Below are 19378 nucleotides of genomic sequence, written 5' to 3'. Positions count from 1 at the left end.
AGGGGCATGAATTCTGGACAAAGAATGTTCCTCAAAGCCCGGCAGGTGTCCGCTACAATTCCAGACAACATAAAGAAGCAACCGAAAAAACAGTGCATAAACATCCAAAATAGGTAGAAATAACATGAATCTTTATTAAGGACACAGATAAAAATTGGCATGACAGAAGTGACACAAGCAGGACGCACAGAGGTACAAAGATTCCCTAAGGTATATCAATATGGTAAAATGTATCTCCATTTATAGTATATACCAGCCGACTAGTCATAATAAAGTAAAGGGTACAATCCCCAGACCGTCAGGCAACCCAAAAGAAGGGGGTTATGAGAGATCAAAGTACAAACATAATATTCATACCTAAGGGGGCACTGGACCACTGGCACAAGGAAAACGGGCTGTTTTCCTTGCGCCAGTGGTCCAGTGCCCCCTTAGGTATGAATATTATGTTTGTACTTTGATCTCTCATAACCCCCTTCTTTTGGGTTGCCTGACGGTCTGGGGATTGTACCCTTTACTTTATTATGACTAGTCGGCTGGTATATACTATAAATGGAGATACATTTTACCATATTGATATACCTTAGGGAATCTCTGTACCTCTGTGCGTCCTGCTTGTGTCACTTCTGTCATGCCAATTTTTATCTGTGTCCTTAATAAAGATTCATGTTATTTCTACCTATTTTGGATGTTTATGCACTGTTTTTTCGGTTGCTTCTTTATATTATATAGTCAGTGTATCCTATTCTTGAATTGTATTGGGCTCCTATAAACATGATTATTTGGATTTTCATTAAATTGAATCTAAATTATATAGATCTATTTTCTAGCCCTATGCACTGTCAATTCTGTTGTTCATTAATTCCAGACAACGTGGAGATTCCAATCCGTTACTGGAAGTGCAGTGAAGGGTGGGTCTCTCCAGTAGCCAGGAATCTGTGACACAAAGAAAAAAACAAAAATTAATATTTGTGTTTAGGGATTTTTGTACGCATGTAAAAGTAAAAAAAAAAAAAAAAATTATATATCTGCAGCCTTTTGTTCAATACATGCCATAAAAAAATTACCGCGGCCTTTTGTTAACTACATGGCAGAACTATAATTCTGCCAGATTTGGAAGAGTACATGTCACAACCAATAAAATTCTGCAGGCATTGGTTTTGCAAAACTACATACCTTAATGTGACCAGGAGCCATTCCTCAGGAGTAATCGCACGCCGGAGCTGCGTGTCCTGTCTCCGGATGACTTCTTGTACCCGACCAAGCAAATAGGTAAAGGTTTCTTGGGTCATCCGGGTATAATCCGTAAATTTCTCCGGGTTTGCCTGGAGCTCGCTGTAGAGGGTGTGGTACGCTCCACGGCTCTCCCGGAGTTCAATAATGGGATGTATCCACAAACGCCGCTGCTGCCGTCTTCGCTGCCTCTCTCTCTCTCTCTCTCTCTCTCTCTCTGTTCACGGCAAGCTACGGCATAAGCCTGAGCCATCCTCATGTCCAGATCCAAGTCAAAGTAAAAGCTCTTCCAGCGCAGATCCATGTTTCTCAAGTCAAATGCAAGCAAATGTGAAGAATTCAGCTGTAAAAAGGGGCTATATAAATAATTTCCATAAGACACGCCCACTGCTGTCCCATTGCTTGAGTGTGTTGCAAGAATTTTTCAAGGATTTTTTCTCCTGTGAAGTGACACCATTGCGCATAAAAAATGCAAACGCATGAAAAACGCTTACAAACGCATAAAAACGCTGTGATTTTTTGTCGTTATGCGCACAATAATACTACAAAAAAACGCAGCGTTTACAAGCGTTTGTATGCGCTTTTCACATGCGTTTCTTGTGCACTCGATACGCTGCGCAAAAAGGCGCAAGTGTGAAACTAGCCTAAGCTGTTAGAGTAGTGGTTGAATAAGCTTGAAATTAAAAGTCAGCTGTCTAAAATAGAAATATATCAATAATCATCAAATATTTATGGGAAGATTTCACCAATGTGTTTATTGCTTATTACCAAGAACATTATTGGTAGATCAAACAATTATTGATAGCATCTGATAAAATATCAATTATGTCTGTGAATACCTTTGTATGGCTGTATCAGCCATGTACGTCTCTTTTTTATTGAGCATTTGTATCATATCACTTATTGTTCATTTGCCATCGTTTCTTTTTCAAATCTATTTGACCATTTTAGCAGGGTTTAGGCAGGTACTGTATATACAGTGGGGAAAATAAGTATTTGATACACCGACGATTTTGCAAGTTTTCCCACCTAGAAGGAATGTAGAGGTCTTTAATTTTTATCGTAGGTACACTTCAACTATGAGAGACAGAATCTAAAAATAAAAACCTCAGAAAATAACATTGTATGATTTTTATATAATTAAATCTCATTTTATTGCATGAAATAAGTATTTGATCACCTACCAATCAGCAACAAGTCTGGCTCTCACAGACCTGTTTGTTTTTCTTTAAGAAGCCAATCCACAATGCACTCATTACCTGTATTAATTACACATGTTTGATCTTGTTATCTGTGTAAAAAATGCCTGAGCACACACACTCAATCAATCATACTCCAACCTCTCCACCATGGCCAAAACCTAAGAGCTGTCTAAAAACACCAGGGACAAAATTGTAGACCTGCACAAGGCAGGGATGGGTTACAGGACAATAAGCAAGCAGCTTGGTGAGAAGGCAACAACTGTTGGAACAATTATTAGAAAATGGAAAAAACACCAGATGATTGTCAATCTGTCTTGGGCTCCATGCAAGATCTCACCTCATTGTTTAAGGATGGTTTTAGAAAGGTCAGAAATCAGCCCAGAACTACATGGGATGACCTAGATGACTAGGTAATATCAGCATATGTCCGCCGACAGCACTTCAATAGGAACGTTCTGGTCCAATGACCCAATTGGAGCATATACCATCAAATAGAAAAAAGGAACAGCATCTCTTCCAGGTGATTAGAAGTTTTCAAAAACTTTATTCTGCCAAAATGCATTTTGGCAGAATAAAGTTTTTGAAAACTTCTAATCACCTGGAAGAGATGCTGTTCCTTTTTTCTATTTGCTAGATGACTAGGTAGTCAATGAAATGCAGAGATATTGGACCACAGTCTCAAACATTCCCGTTAGTAACATACTTGGCCGTCATGGATTAATATCCTCCAGAGCACGCAAGGTCCCCCTGGTCATGCCAGCACATGTCCAGGCCCATTTGAAGTTTGCCAATGACTATTTGAATGATCCAGAGGAGGCATGGGAGATGGTCAAGTGATCAGATGAGACCACAATAGAACTTTTTTGGTATCAACTCCACTCACCATGTTTGGAGGAAGAAGAATGATTACAACCCCAGGAACACCATCCAAACCATGAAGCATGGTGGGAGAAACATCATGCTTAGGAGGTGCTTTTCTGCAACGGGGACAGGACACTGAACTGTATTGAAGGGAGTATGGATGGGGTCATGTATCGCAAGATTTTGGCCAACAACCTCCTTCTCTCAGTAAAAGCACTGAAGATGGATAGTGGCTAGGTTTTCCAGCAGGACAATGACCAGAAACACACAGCCAGGACAACTAAGAAGTGGCTCCATAAGAAGCATTTCAAGGTCCTTGAATGGCTTAGCTAGTCTTCAGATCTGAACCCAATAGAAAATTCTTGGAGGGAGGTGAAACTCAATGTTGCCCAGTGACAGCCTCGACACCTGAAAGATCTGGGGAATATCTGTATGGAAAAGTGGGTCAAAATCCCGACTGCAGTGGGTACAAACTTGGTCAAGAACTACCGGAAATGTCTGACCTATATAGTTGCAATCAAAGGTTTCTGTATCAAATATTAAGTTCTGTTTTTCTATTGCATCAGATACTTATTTCATGAAATAAAATGCAAATTAATTATGCAAAAATCATATAATGTGATTTTCTGTTTTTATTTTTGTTTTTAGATTCTGTCTCTCACAGGTGAAGTGTACCTTTTTAGGTGAGAAAACTCCGAAAATGGGCAGTGTATCAAATACTTATTTTACCCATGGTACATTAGATACCTGTTGGCAGCTCTAACAAGGTAGTGTCTATGGTTGGCTACAAACAATAAACTGCTTGCAGATTCTACCCAAACTGATTGGATTTACCAACAAATATCTCATATCTATGGTCACTGGCCTCCTTTAAACTGCTCATGCACATGCAAAAGTTCTGGCTATTAGCCCAGACTTCTCTATATAAATGAAATATACATGCTATTTCAATAGTGTTGACATCTATCCTGTCAGATGCTTGTTTCCACTGACAGAAGATGTCAAGGGATCATTGGCCAGTCCATAAACTCAACTGTCAAAATTGGCAAAAATCCATATACAGTACATTAACCATTGTGTAAGGCCATATTAAGGGAAAACCCCACAGATCGGAGGACAGAATTGGAATTTTTCAAACAAATAGGTTAGAAGCGAGCAATTGCTTCCACCCTAACATCCACCTACCTGAATCCCACAAGAATAGCAAGTGCCAGAATGAGTGCCCCCACTGATATAGAATACCCTACAGTGTACATGATCTTAAAGCTTTCATAGGTCTTGGCAAATTTTTCCTGTAAAATAAGAATAACAGATCTGTTATTGATAACAAAAAGCACCTTTTCCTCAAAAATGAAAGAAAAAAATCACCATGTACAATTTCCAACATCATGGAGTTTCAGCATCTACCATCAGTGTTTACGGAATCACTCTGACATAGCTCAGATCACATTACCTATTAAAGTAATTTTCCATTATACAACCTAAGTCACTGACATCAGTCACCCAATAACATAATCCGACAGAAACAGTCATCCTCCTATTAGCTTGTATTATTGTAGTTGTATTTGCAGTGTTTAATCCTTATCCATGGACTGTCAATGCATTATCCGTATCCCTATCTTTAAAAGTAACCTGGAGTTCTGCATATGTTATATCACCAACTAATCAGAAAACATACATTACTTTTGTGACACACATTACTGTATAGTTGGAAATTTAGGGACTTTTATCTATTTGACCACTCATTGAGGTTAAAACCCCATACACATAATGTTCTGTTGTCTGCTTATGATGATCATAGAAGCTGAGATATTGTGTTTGGTCGGATATAGGGTAGGACGGTAGCTCAGTGGGTAGCACTGTTGCTTTGCAACGCTGGGGTCCTGGGTTTAAATCAAACCAAGGACAACATCTGCAGGAGTTTGTATGTTCTCCCTGTGTTTGCATGGGTTTCCTCCCACACTCCATAGACATACTGATAGGGAATTTAGATTGATGATAATGTATGTAAAGCGATGTGGAAATAATGGCGCTATATAAGTGAGTAAAATTAATAAAATAAATATATCGTCAATAGAATTAGCAGCACCTTGCAGATGGTACCATGTACAACCAGATTTAGACTTTACATAAAACAAACTAATTAACAATTCAAACAAGAGACAAGAAGATCCTACTTGTAAGAGCTTCGAAGAGAGCTAAATGGTAGAAGTGTGTATATTTATATTAATTAAGTCATCCTTTATTTTAAAAAAAAATAATAATTATGGAAATATACATAAAGAAGCATCAGTCATTCACCTTGCCAGTATCTGTGTGTGTTCTGAGAAATGTAGATTGGGTGGTAAGCCTGCCTAAAAGAAAAAAGTGTGCTCTAAAAGTGTATTTGAGGCACTGTGAATGTTGGTACTTAATTGAGTAGCACATGCCATTGAATTGGTGCAACATGAGAAAAATCTTGAAGACAGCGAAACAGTGGGAGGTTTTGAATATTGAGGTTGTTAGAATTCTGGTCCTCTAATAAGTATCGTCTTGATACCTTCTTAATGAAACATTCTAAATGCCAATGAAACGCCTGTAGAATCACAGCTCTTGTTTCAAAATGATTTGCTAGACAATGTCTACATTTTCTTACCTAACAAAGTAATATACTGTAACAACTTAAACAACTTAGATTTTTGGCAAGGAAATATTCATACACTTAGATTTTTGGCAAACTCAGAACCCAACCTAAAGTTAATGAGTGGAAATGAGTGGAGGAATGTCATGGCAAAAAGCCCACCACATATCAGGAACTACCAGCTAGAGGAACAATGAGTCTCATGGAGTTAATTCCTTATTAGAAATGAGAGATGCAATTAGTGTAGCACCACCTCATAAGTCACTGGAGCTCCAATCGACAATAATGGTTCTGAAGAACATATAAAACATCATCAATCGCTGTTTGTAGGGAACTCTATATAATTGTACCTGGTCCTCCACATCTGCTTGGTCAAGTTGACATTCCCGGGCATCGCGTAAAGGATGGCCATGCACTGTGGCTGCCCATTGCCCATCTGGTCCGCAGTGTTTGTACACTGAGCCATGCTGCACTAAGAAGGGACAATCTTGTTACTGCAGGACTCATTTATTGCTAACTACACTTACTGAAGATGTCTTACCTTTGTTGTACCAAGGCAGGAACCAGGGACAGGAGACATTGACAGTGGTATTAGGTTGAGTATCTGGCCAGCAGGAGAACTTATCAAATGTCCTGTTGCAGACCACTCCTAAGGAATTTTATTAAAAAAAAATACAATTTTGTGAAGATTTCAAGAAAAAAAGAACTCAGAGTTGATCTTGATGAAGGAACCCTGATGTAAAGACAACGAATTGTCCTTTTATTTGTTAAAATGCTGTTTGACCACATTTCTATTCTTACAGGGCTATTATTTTCTTAGCTAAGGAAGGAGAATCTTTGTTGACCACTTTGTTCCATTTATGTGACATCAGTCCTAGACCCTTCTGAACAACTTCCCGAATGTCTACCTATAGAATCTGATAGTCAAGTGGGAGGACTGATTTTATTCCTGGAAGGGTAGGTTCACATGAGCTATAAAAAAAAAATCATTCATCCAGAAAAAAATGGACTATTTTTTTCACACTTGTCATCCGTGTGAAATCCATTTTTTTTATAACAGCAGTTATTCAGAATTTCATAAGATCACTTCCAGTTTCTTGTTACAGCATTGCCACTGATGTCAATTGTTTTTTGCGCACCTATAGACTTGGAGGGGTGAGTTTTATCCAATGTATGGAAGAATCTAGTGCACGATTTAATTACTTTACACAGAGAGAAAAAAAATCACTCATCTACACTGGCACAGTGAATAACATTGGTCCGTTCTGCTCATGGACAGCACTCGGACCAAAAATGTATATATAATAAAGACATCATGTAGTTCACCTGTTGGAGGGGGCTCCATGGACATATTCTGCTGGCACTCAGTTTCATACTTCCTCCAGCTGTCATACAGGTAATCCATTACCTGAGCTGAGACGGCCTGTGAAGGAAACAGACATGGAAGCCAATTCACAGACATACAGAAAAGTGATGCTATGCAGAGGCTAACACAGCATCCAAAAGTGCTTCCTAAATGGCAGCAACTTGATGCACGGCCTACTTCATGCACATAGCTCACATAGCTTCCAATGATTCAGACAAGGGCTCTGCTACAACTTCACAAAGTCATATGGAATAATAATATATTGTATGTATAGTGTGTCTGAGCTACCTCTAAAGTGTAAAAATATAGGTAATCGGGGTGTGCGCAACAAAATGAGACATTTTCGCTTAGATTTACATTGAATCTAAGGCCGGGGTCACACTGGCGAATAAAACGGACGAATGCAATGCGATAAAAAATCGCATTGCATTCGAACCCATGTTATTCTATGGGGCAGCTCCCATCACGCGATTTTTTATCGCATCCGATCCTCTGACCGAGACAATCGCAGCATGCTGCGATTGTCACCGATTTTCGGATCGGATTCGACAATGCATGTCTATGGGGGCGAGAAAAAATGGGAGTAAAAACGGACCCGATGTGTGAGTTGCGATAAAAATCGCACCAAAAGCCGGCAATTTTTTTTCCTAAAGACAGTAAAATCACAGTGTCCAGTTAAATAAAGCAACGAATTAATAGATATAGACACATTAAATAAATATATATATATATATATATTATACATGTTATAGAGACACAATTATATATATATTTCTAGTTCATACAGTTCTTAATTGCAGAATAGCCGCTGACACATTAGCCGGCTTTTGTATAACATTCTCCTGCCCGACATGAAATGACACATGGTTTACATATAGTTAACCATTTCATTTCATGTTTTTTATTTTATGTCTATCACTATTAATTATATGAGGGCTTGTGGGTTAAATTTTGGGCTTGTAGGGGTTCATTTAAGTGGTTAATTCGTTGTATTAAATTACGGGGACTCCCTGCAGCCTCAGTGACGTCAGCGGGAGTCTCCGCAATTTAATACAATGAATTATGGGACCGATTTTTTATTCGTTGTGTGTGACTCCAGCCTAAAAACTGAAATAGGACCTGGTTATGAGCGCCTCTTCCTCCACCTACGCAAGTTTTGACCTGGCCAGTTAAGCTCATTAGGAGACAATTTGGAGAGTTTAATAAAGGTTGGTGAACCTGTAGGATGCAGATATTCATTGACTTATATGGGAGTTTTTTCTAGGCATGCTCTGTGACCTGTGCAGAGGTCATTATGCAGAGAGGATGAAGAAGTAATCTGTAATCACCAATTGTGAATGTCTGCTGTTTTCTTATCTAGGTGCCACCTTCTGCTATGATTCTGCCTCTGATATTAATGAGGTGACTGACGAAAAATGATCTGTACAAGTCGGGAAGGACCAGTCTTTTCTGAGACTCAGTGACTAGCATAAAATTTCAAGATTTAAAATTTTTTTGTAGTAGTGACAGAGGAAAAAAATCACCAAAAATTCTTAGCTATGCTGTTTAACTTAAAACTTGATTGAAAGAATAGTTCAGTTTTATATGACTCGTTCACTTTAGGCCAACAAGCAGCATCAGATGACTGAACACCCATGCTTGGTCAGATTTGTACTTCTATGGTGGGGAGAAAGCAACTGAGGATTGTCATTCCTTTTAACATTCCTATTAACACTCTTTGAGCGTTCAAGATATCCATAAATTTGGAAGACAGTTATACTGACAATATATGGGTAGTGTTTCTTCCAGACTCTGATATTACTCATTAATTGCATACCTTTCCAATAGAAACTCCCTATTATGCTAAGAATGCTATTGCTAGACATTGCTTCCCTCACAATCTCACTGGTGTTCCTAAATCAATGTTATGTTGTTATTAGTGCTGAGTGAACGTGCCCGGATATGGTGTTATCCAAGCATGCTCATGTGCTAACCGAGTGACTTTGGCGTGTTCGAATAATATGTTCGAGTCCCCGCACCTGCATGTCTCATGGTTGTTCCACAGTCGCAACACAAGCAGAGATTGCCTAACAAACAGCCCAATAACTGCATGTGTTGCGGCTGTCAAATAGCCTTGAAACATATTTTTCAAAGACATTCTGATAGCACACGAGCATGCTGGGATAACGCCTTATACAAGCTTGTTATCCGAGCACCTTAAACAGTTGTGCTCAAAAGGCATACCCAGGCAGAATTTTTCCTTTCTTAGCCTTTTTCAGAGTATACGAATGAAAAAAACAAAACTTTTCCTCCACTCATGGTAAGTGGTTGGGTGAAGCCATTTATTGTCAAACTACTGTGTTTTCTCTTTTTAAATCATAATGACAACCCAAAACATCCAAGCAAAAGAATTGTCAACAGATCTACGGGAGTTATGAGACCAAAATTGAGCTTTTTGGTCACAACCATAAGAATTACATTTGGAGAGAGGTCAACAAGGCCAATGATGAAAGGAACACCATTCCTACTGTAAAGCACGGAGGTGGATCACTGATGTTATGGGGATGTGTGAGCTTCAAAGGCAAAGGAAATTTGGTCAAAGTTGAAGGAAAGATGAATGCAGCACGTTATCATTATCAGCAAATACTGGAGGCAAATTTATAATCATCAGCCCGTACATGGGACATACCTGGACGTTCCAACATGAGAAAAGTTCACATACCCCACTCTTAATACCGTGTATTGCCTCCTCTAACATCAATGACAGCTTGAGTCTTTTGTGGTAGTTGTGGATGAGGGTCTTTATTTTCTCAGATGGTAAAGCTGCACAATCTTTTTGGCAAAAAGCCTCCAGTTCCCTTAAATTCCTGGGCTGTCTAGCATGAACTGTGTGCTTGAGATCTCCCCAGAGTGACTCAATGATATTGAGCTCAGGAGACTGAGATGGCCACTCCAGATCCTTCACTTTGTTCTGCTGTAGCCAATGACAGGTCGACTTGGCCTTGTGTTTTGGATTGCTGTCATGTTAGAACGTCGGCGACACTGAAATAGCACAAAAAGGGGACTTAAAAATCCTCCAATAATAGATGAAAACAGCAAAAAAAAGCAAAAAAGCAGAAAGGTTTACCCGTCCAGGCCTCCAGACAAATGCACTATCAAGATGCAGTGGACCCATATAATTAAGATGTCAACACAGGTGCAAGAATACCGATGAAACAACCGCTCACAGCCTACCAATACATGCACAACAAAGAGCTGGTATGTGGCACTGTTCACACTATTGCAATGCACAGCATCCAGGTTAACAGCCTAGTAGTGACACCCTTCTATTAGTTCAGGCGGGCTGCCCAGCGCTATCAAAATGCATGCCATGTGAACAGACACCGCAGTTTACAAGACCAAATGGGCCCAACTGCACCCTGAATAAAAAGTGCAAAAAACACATTAAAAAATGTGGCGTATTAGCTGATATTTTGGCCAACGCGGAGACCTTTGGCGCAGGTTATGGGCTCAAATATTTTGGACAAAATATCAGCTAATACGCCATATTTTTTAATGTGTTTTTTGCACTTTTTATTCAGGGTGCAGTTGGGCCCATTTGGTCTTGTAAACTGAGGTGTCTGTTCACATGGCATGCATTTTGATAGCGCTGGGCAGCCCGTCTGAACTAATAGAAGGGTGTCACTACTAGGCTGTTAACCTGGATGCTGTGCATTGCCATAGTGTGAACAGTGCCGTATACAAGCTTTTTGTTGTACATTTGGGCCGCCTTCTCAGGGCTGTGGGGTACTCGATACCGGGCCGGTCTCTCAAAGGGGAATGTCACAGCAGCGGTGACCCGGTCCGTGGCCCTGGGCGCCCATGTGAAAGGGATAAGTGATGGAATAAAGTTTATGAGTGAATGATTCGTGACGCCACCTGTGGTGTTCGGCAATGAAGATGTTAAGCCGATGCTGCAGACAGATCCTCTGGGACAGATGGTGTAGTGCAGCAATGATGTTGTGGCCCTCCACAGGTAGGGCAGTAGTCCCAGGGCAGTGAGGATAGGTGTTGAGGAAGAGGGTGTAGTGTCTGGCACAGAGATGTAGCAGTGCTGACGGGGGTTGCAGGAAGAAGGCAAGGACACAACGGTGCAGTTTCTTTACCTTTACTTTGCTTGGCAAATGCAGTCCAGGGTCCAGATTACAGATGGCACAGGAGCTGGCTAGCCTGAAAGCAACCTAGGAATCTCTCTAGGCAGATGGGTTGTGTAGTCTCCTTCCTAGCTCTTAGTTTTAAGTACTTGCAGTACTGTGTTACACTGAAGTTACACTTGCTTATTCTCTTTAGAACTCCCTCATATGGCAGACAGCTGTAGCCTTCTTCTGGCTCACACGTCGCTGTTGTGCCTCCGAGTCTTATGTGAGAATAGAGCATTTACAGCTTCCTATTCCTCCGATTTCTGTTGCAGGACAATCAATGTCCGTACAGCCTTGGAGACCGGGCTCCAGATCATGCGATATAGCTGGGAATGAGCCTGAACTCTCTGCTCAATCTCCCAGCTCCTCTCCTCACGTCCACACATATTGCCCTCCTCACACGAACTCCTAAATCTTCTTCCTGGCCCCCAAAGAGTAGCTCCTCCCCCAGGTTTGGTTCAGAGCTCCCTCTGCTGACCTGGAATGGAAACTGTGTTATGTGTTGTGGTAACTGACAGAGAGATCCTTTATTGCTTCCAAGCATGACATCACACTCTCTAGGAGGAAGGCAATGCCACTGTGGCGACCATACTCCTGGGGGCGCCACATTCCCCCCTAGTGCAATTCAGTACTCCCGGACTGAAGAGAAAACATGCAAAAAACATATTAACAAATGAACAATTGTAACTGTTACAAGATTTCAAAAAAATGAAAAATTACAAAAACCAAAGCTCAAAAACAGTCCTGATGACGATTAGTCGATGCGTCAATGTCCATGGTCCATTTCCTGAGCAAGTGGGTAACTATATACAAGGATTGTTTTGACCACACATAGTCCTGTGGCCCATTGTCCATCAAAAACAAACAGATTGTTCAAAAGAGTTCTTACAGAGTCTCTGTAGGCACATAAGCTTGAAAAATTGCATATTTACATTTTAACATTCACATTACTTATTTATATATGAAACCTTAGGGGTGGTATACCTTGGGTACTACGGACAGACCTACGTAGCACTGGGGTTGTTGGGGACCTTACTGGATGCCTTGTGTTAACTACTGGTGTAGGGGGTTTTGTACCGGCTACATTACTGTTGGTTCTGCGTAGCACAGGAATACTAGATTTCCTAGGACCACTTCTACTCACTGTGAGCATGACAGATTCACCACTGGCAGGGTGAGAATTCTCTTGTTCCACTACTGGTGTAGCATCCGCTGCTTGTACTTGCTGGTTTTCAGGGTGGTCTTGAGTCACTTCTTCTTGCACTACCAGTTGGGGAAAGGTCAAAACTGGCACCACTATGGCTTGATTCGCTCTAGTCCAATTTGCAGGGAATTCTCCGAGTACAGTGCTGACCTTTTCTTATTCTTCCTCTATGGGCTGAAGGTTGTTTTGCTCTTCCATTCTGTCCTTCAGTTGGTCAGGGCACAATTTCAGATGATCCCTCTATACTGCTGATGAGGTTTCCCCTCCATCCTTACTGACAAGGCACACTTTGGAGTTGTCAAAGTTTGATGGTAGGACGGTGTAGGGTTCAGCTTCCCATTGGTCTTCCAATATATGCATCCTTCTTTTCCTCTTTAGGACTTGTTCTCCTGGTGACAAGAGAACTGCAGGTGCATGTTGATTGTAGTTCTTTTCCTGTTTTTGTCTCGCATGAGCTTGACTCTTTTCTACGCACTCTTGTACTCTTCGATATTGCTGCTGCCGCTCTGTAACCCAGTCAGCATCTGGTGATGTCACTTCAGGTGTCAGGACTCCCATATCCAAATCAATAGGCAGTTTGCCAGGCCTCGCTCTCATTAGGTAGGCTGGAGTGCAGTTGGTGGAATTCACAGGAATGTGATTGTAGAGGTCTACCAGATCTGGCAACTTCTCTGGCCACAGATTCCTCTCTTCCAAAGGCAAGGTCTTCAGTAGATCGATCACCACTTGATTCATCTTTTCACCCATGCCATTGGTCTGTAGATGGTACAGTGTTGTCCTGATCTTCTTGCAACCGTGCAAGTTACAGAATTCCTGGAACACTTCCGCCTTAAAAGCTGGACCTTGATCTGTAAGCACTCGCTCGGGATATCCATGTGGTCGACAAAAGTGCTGTTGGAATGCTCTGGCTGCTGTCCTGGCTGTTTGATCCTTGACAGGCACGACTACCAGGAATCTCGAGTAGTGGTCAACGATGGTAAGAGCATAAACGTAGCCTAAACGGCTTGGGACCAGCTTCACATGGTCCAGGGCGACCAACTCGAGTGGCTGTTTGGTTATTATTGGCTGCAAAGGATCTCGCTGGCTGTTACGGTCCTTTCTGCGCAGGTTGCATTGTCCACACTCCCGGCCCCAATTTTCAATGGCCTTCCTCATACCAGCCCAGTAGAATCTCTCTCGGAGCAAGGCCTCCAGCTTCTTCCATCCGAAGTGTCCAGCTCCATTGTGATAGGCTTCTAAGACCATTGATGCCTCCCTCTTTGGGACTACCACCTGCCAGACCAACTCATGAGTGCGGGCGTTGATACTCCTCCGACACAGCTTTCCCTCATAGAGGAACAGCCTGCCTCTTTCCTTCCACAACTGCTGGGTTTCTTCAGGAGCATCTGGACCTGGGCGTGAGTCAGCTTGTGACAGTAGCTCCTTTACCAGGCGGACTGCGGGGTCGCTATCCTACATTTCTGCCCAGTCATGATGAGGCAATGGATTTAGGCTGGCCTCTTTCACGATAGACCGTCTGTTTCTCACTCCTTGGGCACGTTGGGCCGCAATTGGCTGATGGAAGACAGGTAACTCTATTTCTTCGAGTGCCTCAGGGTCTTCTCCTGCATCTGGCAGATTAGGCATTCTGGACAGCGCATCAGCATTGGCATTCTTGTGCCTCGCTCGGTACTTGATGGTGAATTCATAGTTAGACAGCCGGGCCATCCATCGCTGCTCCAGTGCGCCTAGTTTGGCAGTTTCCAAGTGAGTCAACGGGTTGTTGTCCATGAAGATGGTAAACTTGGCTGAAGCTAGGTAATTCTTGAATCGTTCAGTCACAGCCCAGACTATGGCGAGGAACTCCAGCTTGAAGGAACTGTAGTTGTCAGGGTTCCTTTCAGTGTGACGAAGCTTCCTGCTGGCGTAGGAGATCACTCTTTCTTTGCCATTCTGTAACTGTGACAGTACTGCTCCCAGTCCCACGTTGCTGGCATCAGTATACAGAACAAATGGTTGGTCATAATCTGGGTAGGCCAGAACTTCATCTCCTATGAGAGCCATTTTTAGTCGAGTGAAGGACCTCTCCAGTTTCTCATTCCATTCAAATGTAGGACTCTTCTTTCTGGCTTTCTTGGGCTGACCCACTAGAAGATTTTGCATAGGTGTGGCTATCTCAGTGAAGCCTTTGATGAACCTTCGGTAGTAGCCTACCAATCCGAGGAATTGACGTACCTCATGGAGGTTGCTGGGCTTCTGCCAGTCCCGGATGACAGTGACTTTGTCAGGATCCGGTGCCACAACTTCTACACTCACTACATGACTGAGGTACTGTACCTTGGGCTTCAGGAGGAGGCATTTGGAAGGCTTCACTTTCAGGCCAAAGTTGGACAAGGCTTCAAACACCTCAGCCAGGTGCTTCAGATGGTCTTCATAAGTCTTGGAGAAAACAATGACATCATCAAGGTACAACAGGACTGTCTCAAAGTTCTTGTGTCCAAGACAGCACTCCATTAGCCGTTGAAATGTCCCTGGGGCGGTGCAGAGCCCGAATGGCATGTAGTTGAACTCGCAGAGACCCATTGGTGTGGTAAACGCTGTATTCTTCTTGTCTGCCTCTGCCATGGGAACCTGCCAATACCCACTAGTGAGAGCTAAGGTGGAAAAATAGTTAGCAGTTTTAAGTGCAGCTAATGACTCCTCAATTCTGGGTAATGGGTAGGCATCCTTATGTGTAATGCTGTTAATTTTCCTGTAATCAACACACATTCTCATGGTACCATCTTTCTTTTTCACAAAGACTATTGGAGCTGCCCAGGGGCTACAACTATCTCTGATCACCCCAGCCTCCTTCAAATCCTGCAACATACTTTTGGCACATTGATATTGTGTTGGGGGTATAGGCTGGTACCTTTCTTTAATGGGTGGATGATCTCCAGTGGGGATATGGTGTTGAACCCCGTTTGCCTTCCCAAAGTCTAGAGGGTGTTTACTGAATACCCGCTCATACTCCTGAGTCACTCGGTAAACCCCACTCTTTTGGTATGAAGGGGTGGAGTCAGTCCCCACCTGCAGATGCTGACACCACTCCTCCAGCTGCTTTACAGAGCCATTGTCCTCCACCTGGTCGGATGAGACCAAGGGCTCTGCTGCCTGTATTGTGTTGTTACTGACAGTAAGCAGCTTAGCAACTGTGGCATACCGAGGTATTGTGGCCTCCTCTTCCCCACAAAACTTGAGGCGTTCAGTCACTTTCCCTTTACGGACATCAACTACCCCTCTGGCTGTCAGGACAGTGGGCCTACTATCAGAGTACACTGGCTCTACCAATGCTTGGTAATCTTTTCCTCTGAGGCCCATGGCTGCCCCACACCAAATTAACATTTCACATCTGGGGGGTATCGCAATGGGGAAAGAATCACTCACTCTGACACCGCCAATTTCTCCGCCAGACAGTTCTACCTGCTGTCTTTGCATCAGGGTCTTGATCTCCTTCTGCAGGACTCTTTATTCACTGGAACCAGCAGTCTCAGCCACCTGTTGCAACATAACAATAACCTCGGCAAGACAATTTTCAATCACATTAGTACCTAAGGTCATCATTGGATTACATTCTCGTCGATCAATATCTACAACTATCAGACCTTGAGATTTTAACTCTACTTGCACCACTTTAATAGTAATCTCTTTACATCCTACTTGCGGCAAAGACTGACCATTGCTGGCAACTACCGTCAGTTCATCACTTGGGCCGCGGGTAAGGCCTGTTTCACACATCAGTTTTTTTGTGTCAGTTAAAATCCGCCAAAATGGCGGAAGGCGAATCTGTTGTTAACTGATGTGAACGGATGCCACCGGACCGTTTTTTTTTACAGATCCGCCGAATGAAGAATTTTAAAGGAACCGCTGCCCGGGAAGGGGGGGAGAGAGAGAGGAGAGAGAGAGAGAGAGAGAATTTTTTTTTCTGTCCGCCAGAAATGATTTCAGGGTTAAATTTCCGCCTGACTTCATTCCTCCGGGCATGCGCACTATAAAAATGCGGATCCTGCAGTACAAAAAACGTTACATGGTTCGTCCAGGCATCTCGGCGGACGCAAAAAAATTGATGGATCCGCAAAAAAACGGATCCAACGGATAGCCATCCGTCAAGATCCGCCAGTAATGCAAATCAATGGGGAAAAAAACAGATCCGCCAAAAAAATGGCGGATCCGTTTTTTTGCAAAAACGGTGGATTTTGACTGATGGTCAAAAAGGGAAGTGTGAAACAGGCCTAAGTTCAGAGTCAGCCCAATACCGCTTGTAAAGGATTTATGGCATAGTTGTCACCTGAGAGCCAGTGTCCAGCAAAGCGTTCATGGGGAAGCCGTCAATCACCACTGGGAGGACCGGTCGCCCTCCAACATACTTGGCTCGCCAGTTCTTTGGGCCTTGTGGTCCTACTCCTGGGGGTTGGCCCTCTGACCCAGGGGTTGCTCGTTTAAATAACAGAACCTTGCAATGCGGCCTGCCTTGTGGCAGTGACGACAGATGGGACGTCCGTCCAGGTCATAGCGATTGTTGTCTCTCCCTCGGCGTGGCGGGATCCTCTTCTTCGGTAGCCATGGGACATCCTCTGAACTGGAGGCCAGCTGGATCTTCTCCTTTGATGACACCTGCAGGGACTGCACAGTTTTGGCAAGTGCAGCCATATTTTTGGTCAGCTCCTGGACCTGAAGACGCAGTTCGGCAGATGGGTCTTTGTCCAGAGTCTGTGCATCAGCCTCCACAGGGCTGAGAGGGAAAGATGCTGCTTCTTGATGGTATGTGATCGCTGGGCGCCTAGGGGGCGCTGGACGGCTGACATTTGGTTCATGCAGCAACCGAATAGCCCTGTCTTTGAAGTCTGCAAAGTCTAGGTCAGGGTTTTGTAGGGCTATTATGCGCAGCTGTGCTCTGTGGTTACTGGATAGGAGTCCCTCAATAAATTGCTCCTTTAACAGTCTGTCTCCATCTTTCACACTGTCTGGGTCAATCTGCTTTATGGCTCGCAGCGCCTCCTGTAGGTTAAGTGCATAGTCCCGTATACCGTCCTGCACTCTCTGCTTACACCCAAAGAATCTCATCTTTATTTCAGATGCAGTGTGGGTGTCAAAGGTGCTTTTCAGCTTAGCCAGGATCTTTTTAACAGTCTCTTTATCAGTGTCCTGCAAGGCTTTTACTTCCCTCTGTCCTGCACCAGTTAGCTGCCCAATAAGGATGTTCACTTTTTGGTTTTCAGACAGAGGATACAACTCAATCAGACTGCACAGTCTCTCTTTGAGTTCACTCAGGGTATGTGACTCACCTGAGTACTGCGGTAGCCAGGCCGCTCCCAGTATATAGGGCATGGACAGCGGCATTATGGGGACTGCTGCGGTGGGCGCAGATTCTTGTGGCGCTGTGGAGGCAGCGCTTGCTGCTGGATGCAGCGGCGCTATGGGAGCCGCAGCTGCGCTGGGCCCTACAGCTTGTGGCGCTGTGGGGTTTGCAGTGGCATCCGCCGCTGCGTCTGCTCTTGCTTCAGACATTCTCTTCCCCCCCTAGTTAACGTTGGCCAGGCCCTGGGTTGCGCTGGCTTACCGGTTGCCACTCCACCGGCTGGACGATCGGGGGACGCCGGGACTGCAGGCCTCGGCTTCTCACTTCCCACGCGCTGGTCTCTTCCTGCGCGGCACTTCACTTTTTCGTGCTTTTCGTCTGGCTCCACCCACGATGGCCCGCCCCTGTTGCTTCCCGCACGTGCCAAGCAGCGGGGTAATGGCAGCAACTGCACAAATTGTCTATGGCACACAACACAGTCTCTGGCACACAGGATCCGGGGACACAGGGCTCCGTAAATCCTGTTTGTGACGCCAAAATGGGTCACCCTCCCAGGGCTGTGGGGTACTCGGTACCGGCCGGTCTCTCAAAGGGGAATGTCACAGCAGCAGTGACCCGGTCCGTGGCCCTGGGCGCCCATGTAAAAGGGATAAGTGATGGAATAAAGTTTATGAGTGAATGATTCGTGACACCACCTGTGGTGTTCGGCAATGAAGATGTTAAGCTGACGCTGCAGAGAGATCCTCTGGGACAGATGGTGTAGTGCAGCAGTGATGTTGTGGCCCTCCACAGGTAGGGCAGTATTCCCAGGGCAGTGAGGATAGGTGTTGAGGAAGAGGGTGTAGTGTCTGGCACAGAGATGCAGCAGTGCTGACGGGGGTTGCAGGAAGAAGGCAAGGACACAACAGGGTGCAGTTTCTTTACCTTTACTTTGCTTGGCAAATGCAGTCCAGGGTCCAGATTACAGATGACACAGGAGCTGGCTAGCCTGGAAGCAACTTAGGAATCTCTCTAGGCAGATGGGTTGTGTAGTCTCCTTCCTAGCGCTTAGTTTTAGGTACTTGCAGTACTGTATTACACTGAAGTTCCACTTGCTTATTCTCTTTAGAACTCCCTCGTATGGCAGACAGCTGTAGCCTTCCTCTTCTGGCTCACACGTCACTGTTGTGCCTTCGAGTCTTATGTGAAAATAGAGCATTTACAGCTTCCTATTCCTCCGGTTTCTGTTGCAGGACCATCAGTGTCCGTACAGCCTTGGAGACCGGGCTCTGAACTCTCTGCTCAATCTCCCAGCTCCTCTCCTCACATCCACACACGTTGCCCTCCTCACACGAACTCCTAAATCTTCCTTCCTGGCCCCCAGAGAGTAGCTCCTCCCCCAGGTTTGGTTCAGAGCTCCCTCTGCTGACCTGGAATGGAAA

General features: G+C 43.9%; 1 protein-coding gene across 2 annotated transcripts in view; it reads right to left on the bottom strand.

Annotated features, from left to right (window-relative positions):
* Positions 1-19378, bottom strand: part of GCGR (glucagon receptor) — a 141310-nt gene that overhangs the window by 29291 nt on the left and 92641 nt on the right. For both annotated transcript variants that reach the window (XM_073588194.1, XM_073588195.1), the window contains exons 3-6: positions 7240-7336; positions 6455-6562; positions 6264-6385; positions 4479-4585 (exon numbers count right to left, since the gene is read on the bottom strand). In XM_073588194.1, coding sequence (XP_073444295.1) covers positions 4479-4585; positions 6264-6385; positions 6455-6562; positions 7240-7336 — 434 coding nt within the window. The remainder of the gene's footprint in view (positions 1-4478; positions 4586-6263; positions 6386-6454; positions 6563-7239; positions 7337-19378) is intronic.

This window comes from Dendrobates tinctorius, unplaced genomic scaffold, assembly GCF_039654945.1.
Source record: "Dendrobates tinctorius isolate UK_male_01 unplaced genomic scaffold, ASM3965494v1 ptg000103l, whole genome shotgun sequence".
Classification (NCBI taxonomy): Eukaryota; Metazoa; Chordata; class Amphibia; order Anura; family Dendrobatidae; genus Dendrobates; species Dendrobates tinctorius.
The sequence above is the reverse complement of the archived record's forward strand: the minus strand, read 5'-3'. Positions and strand labels throughout refer to the sequence as shown.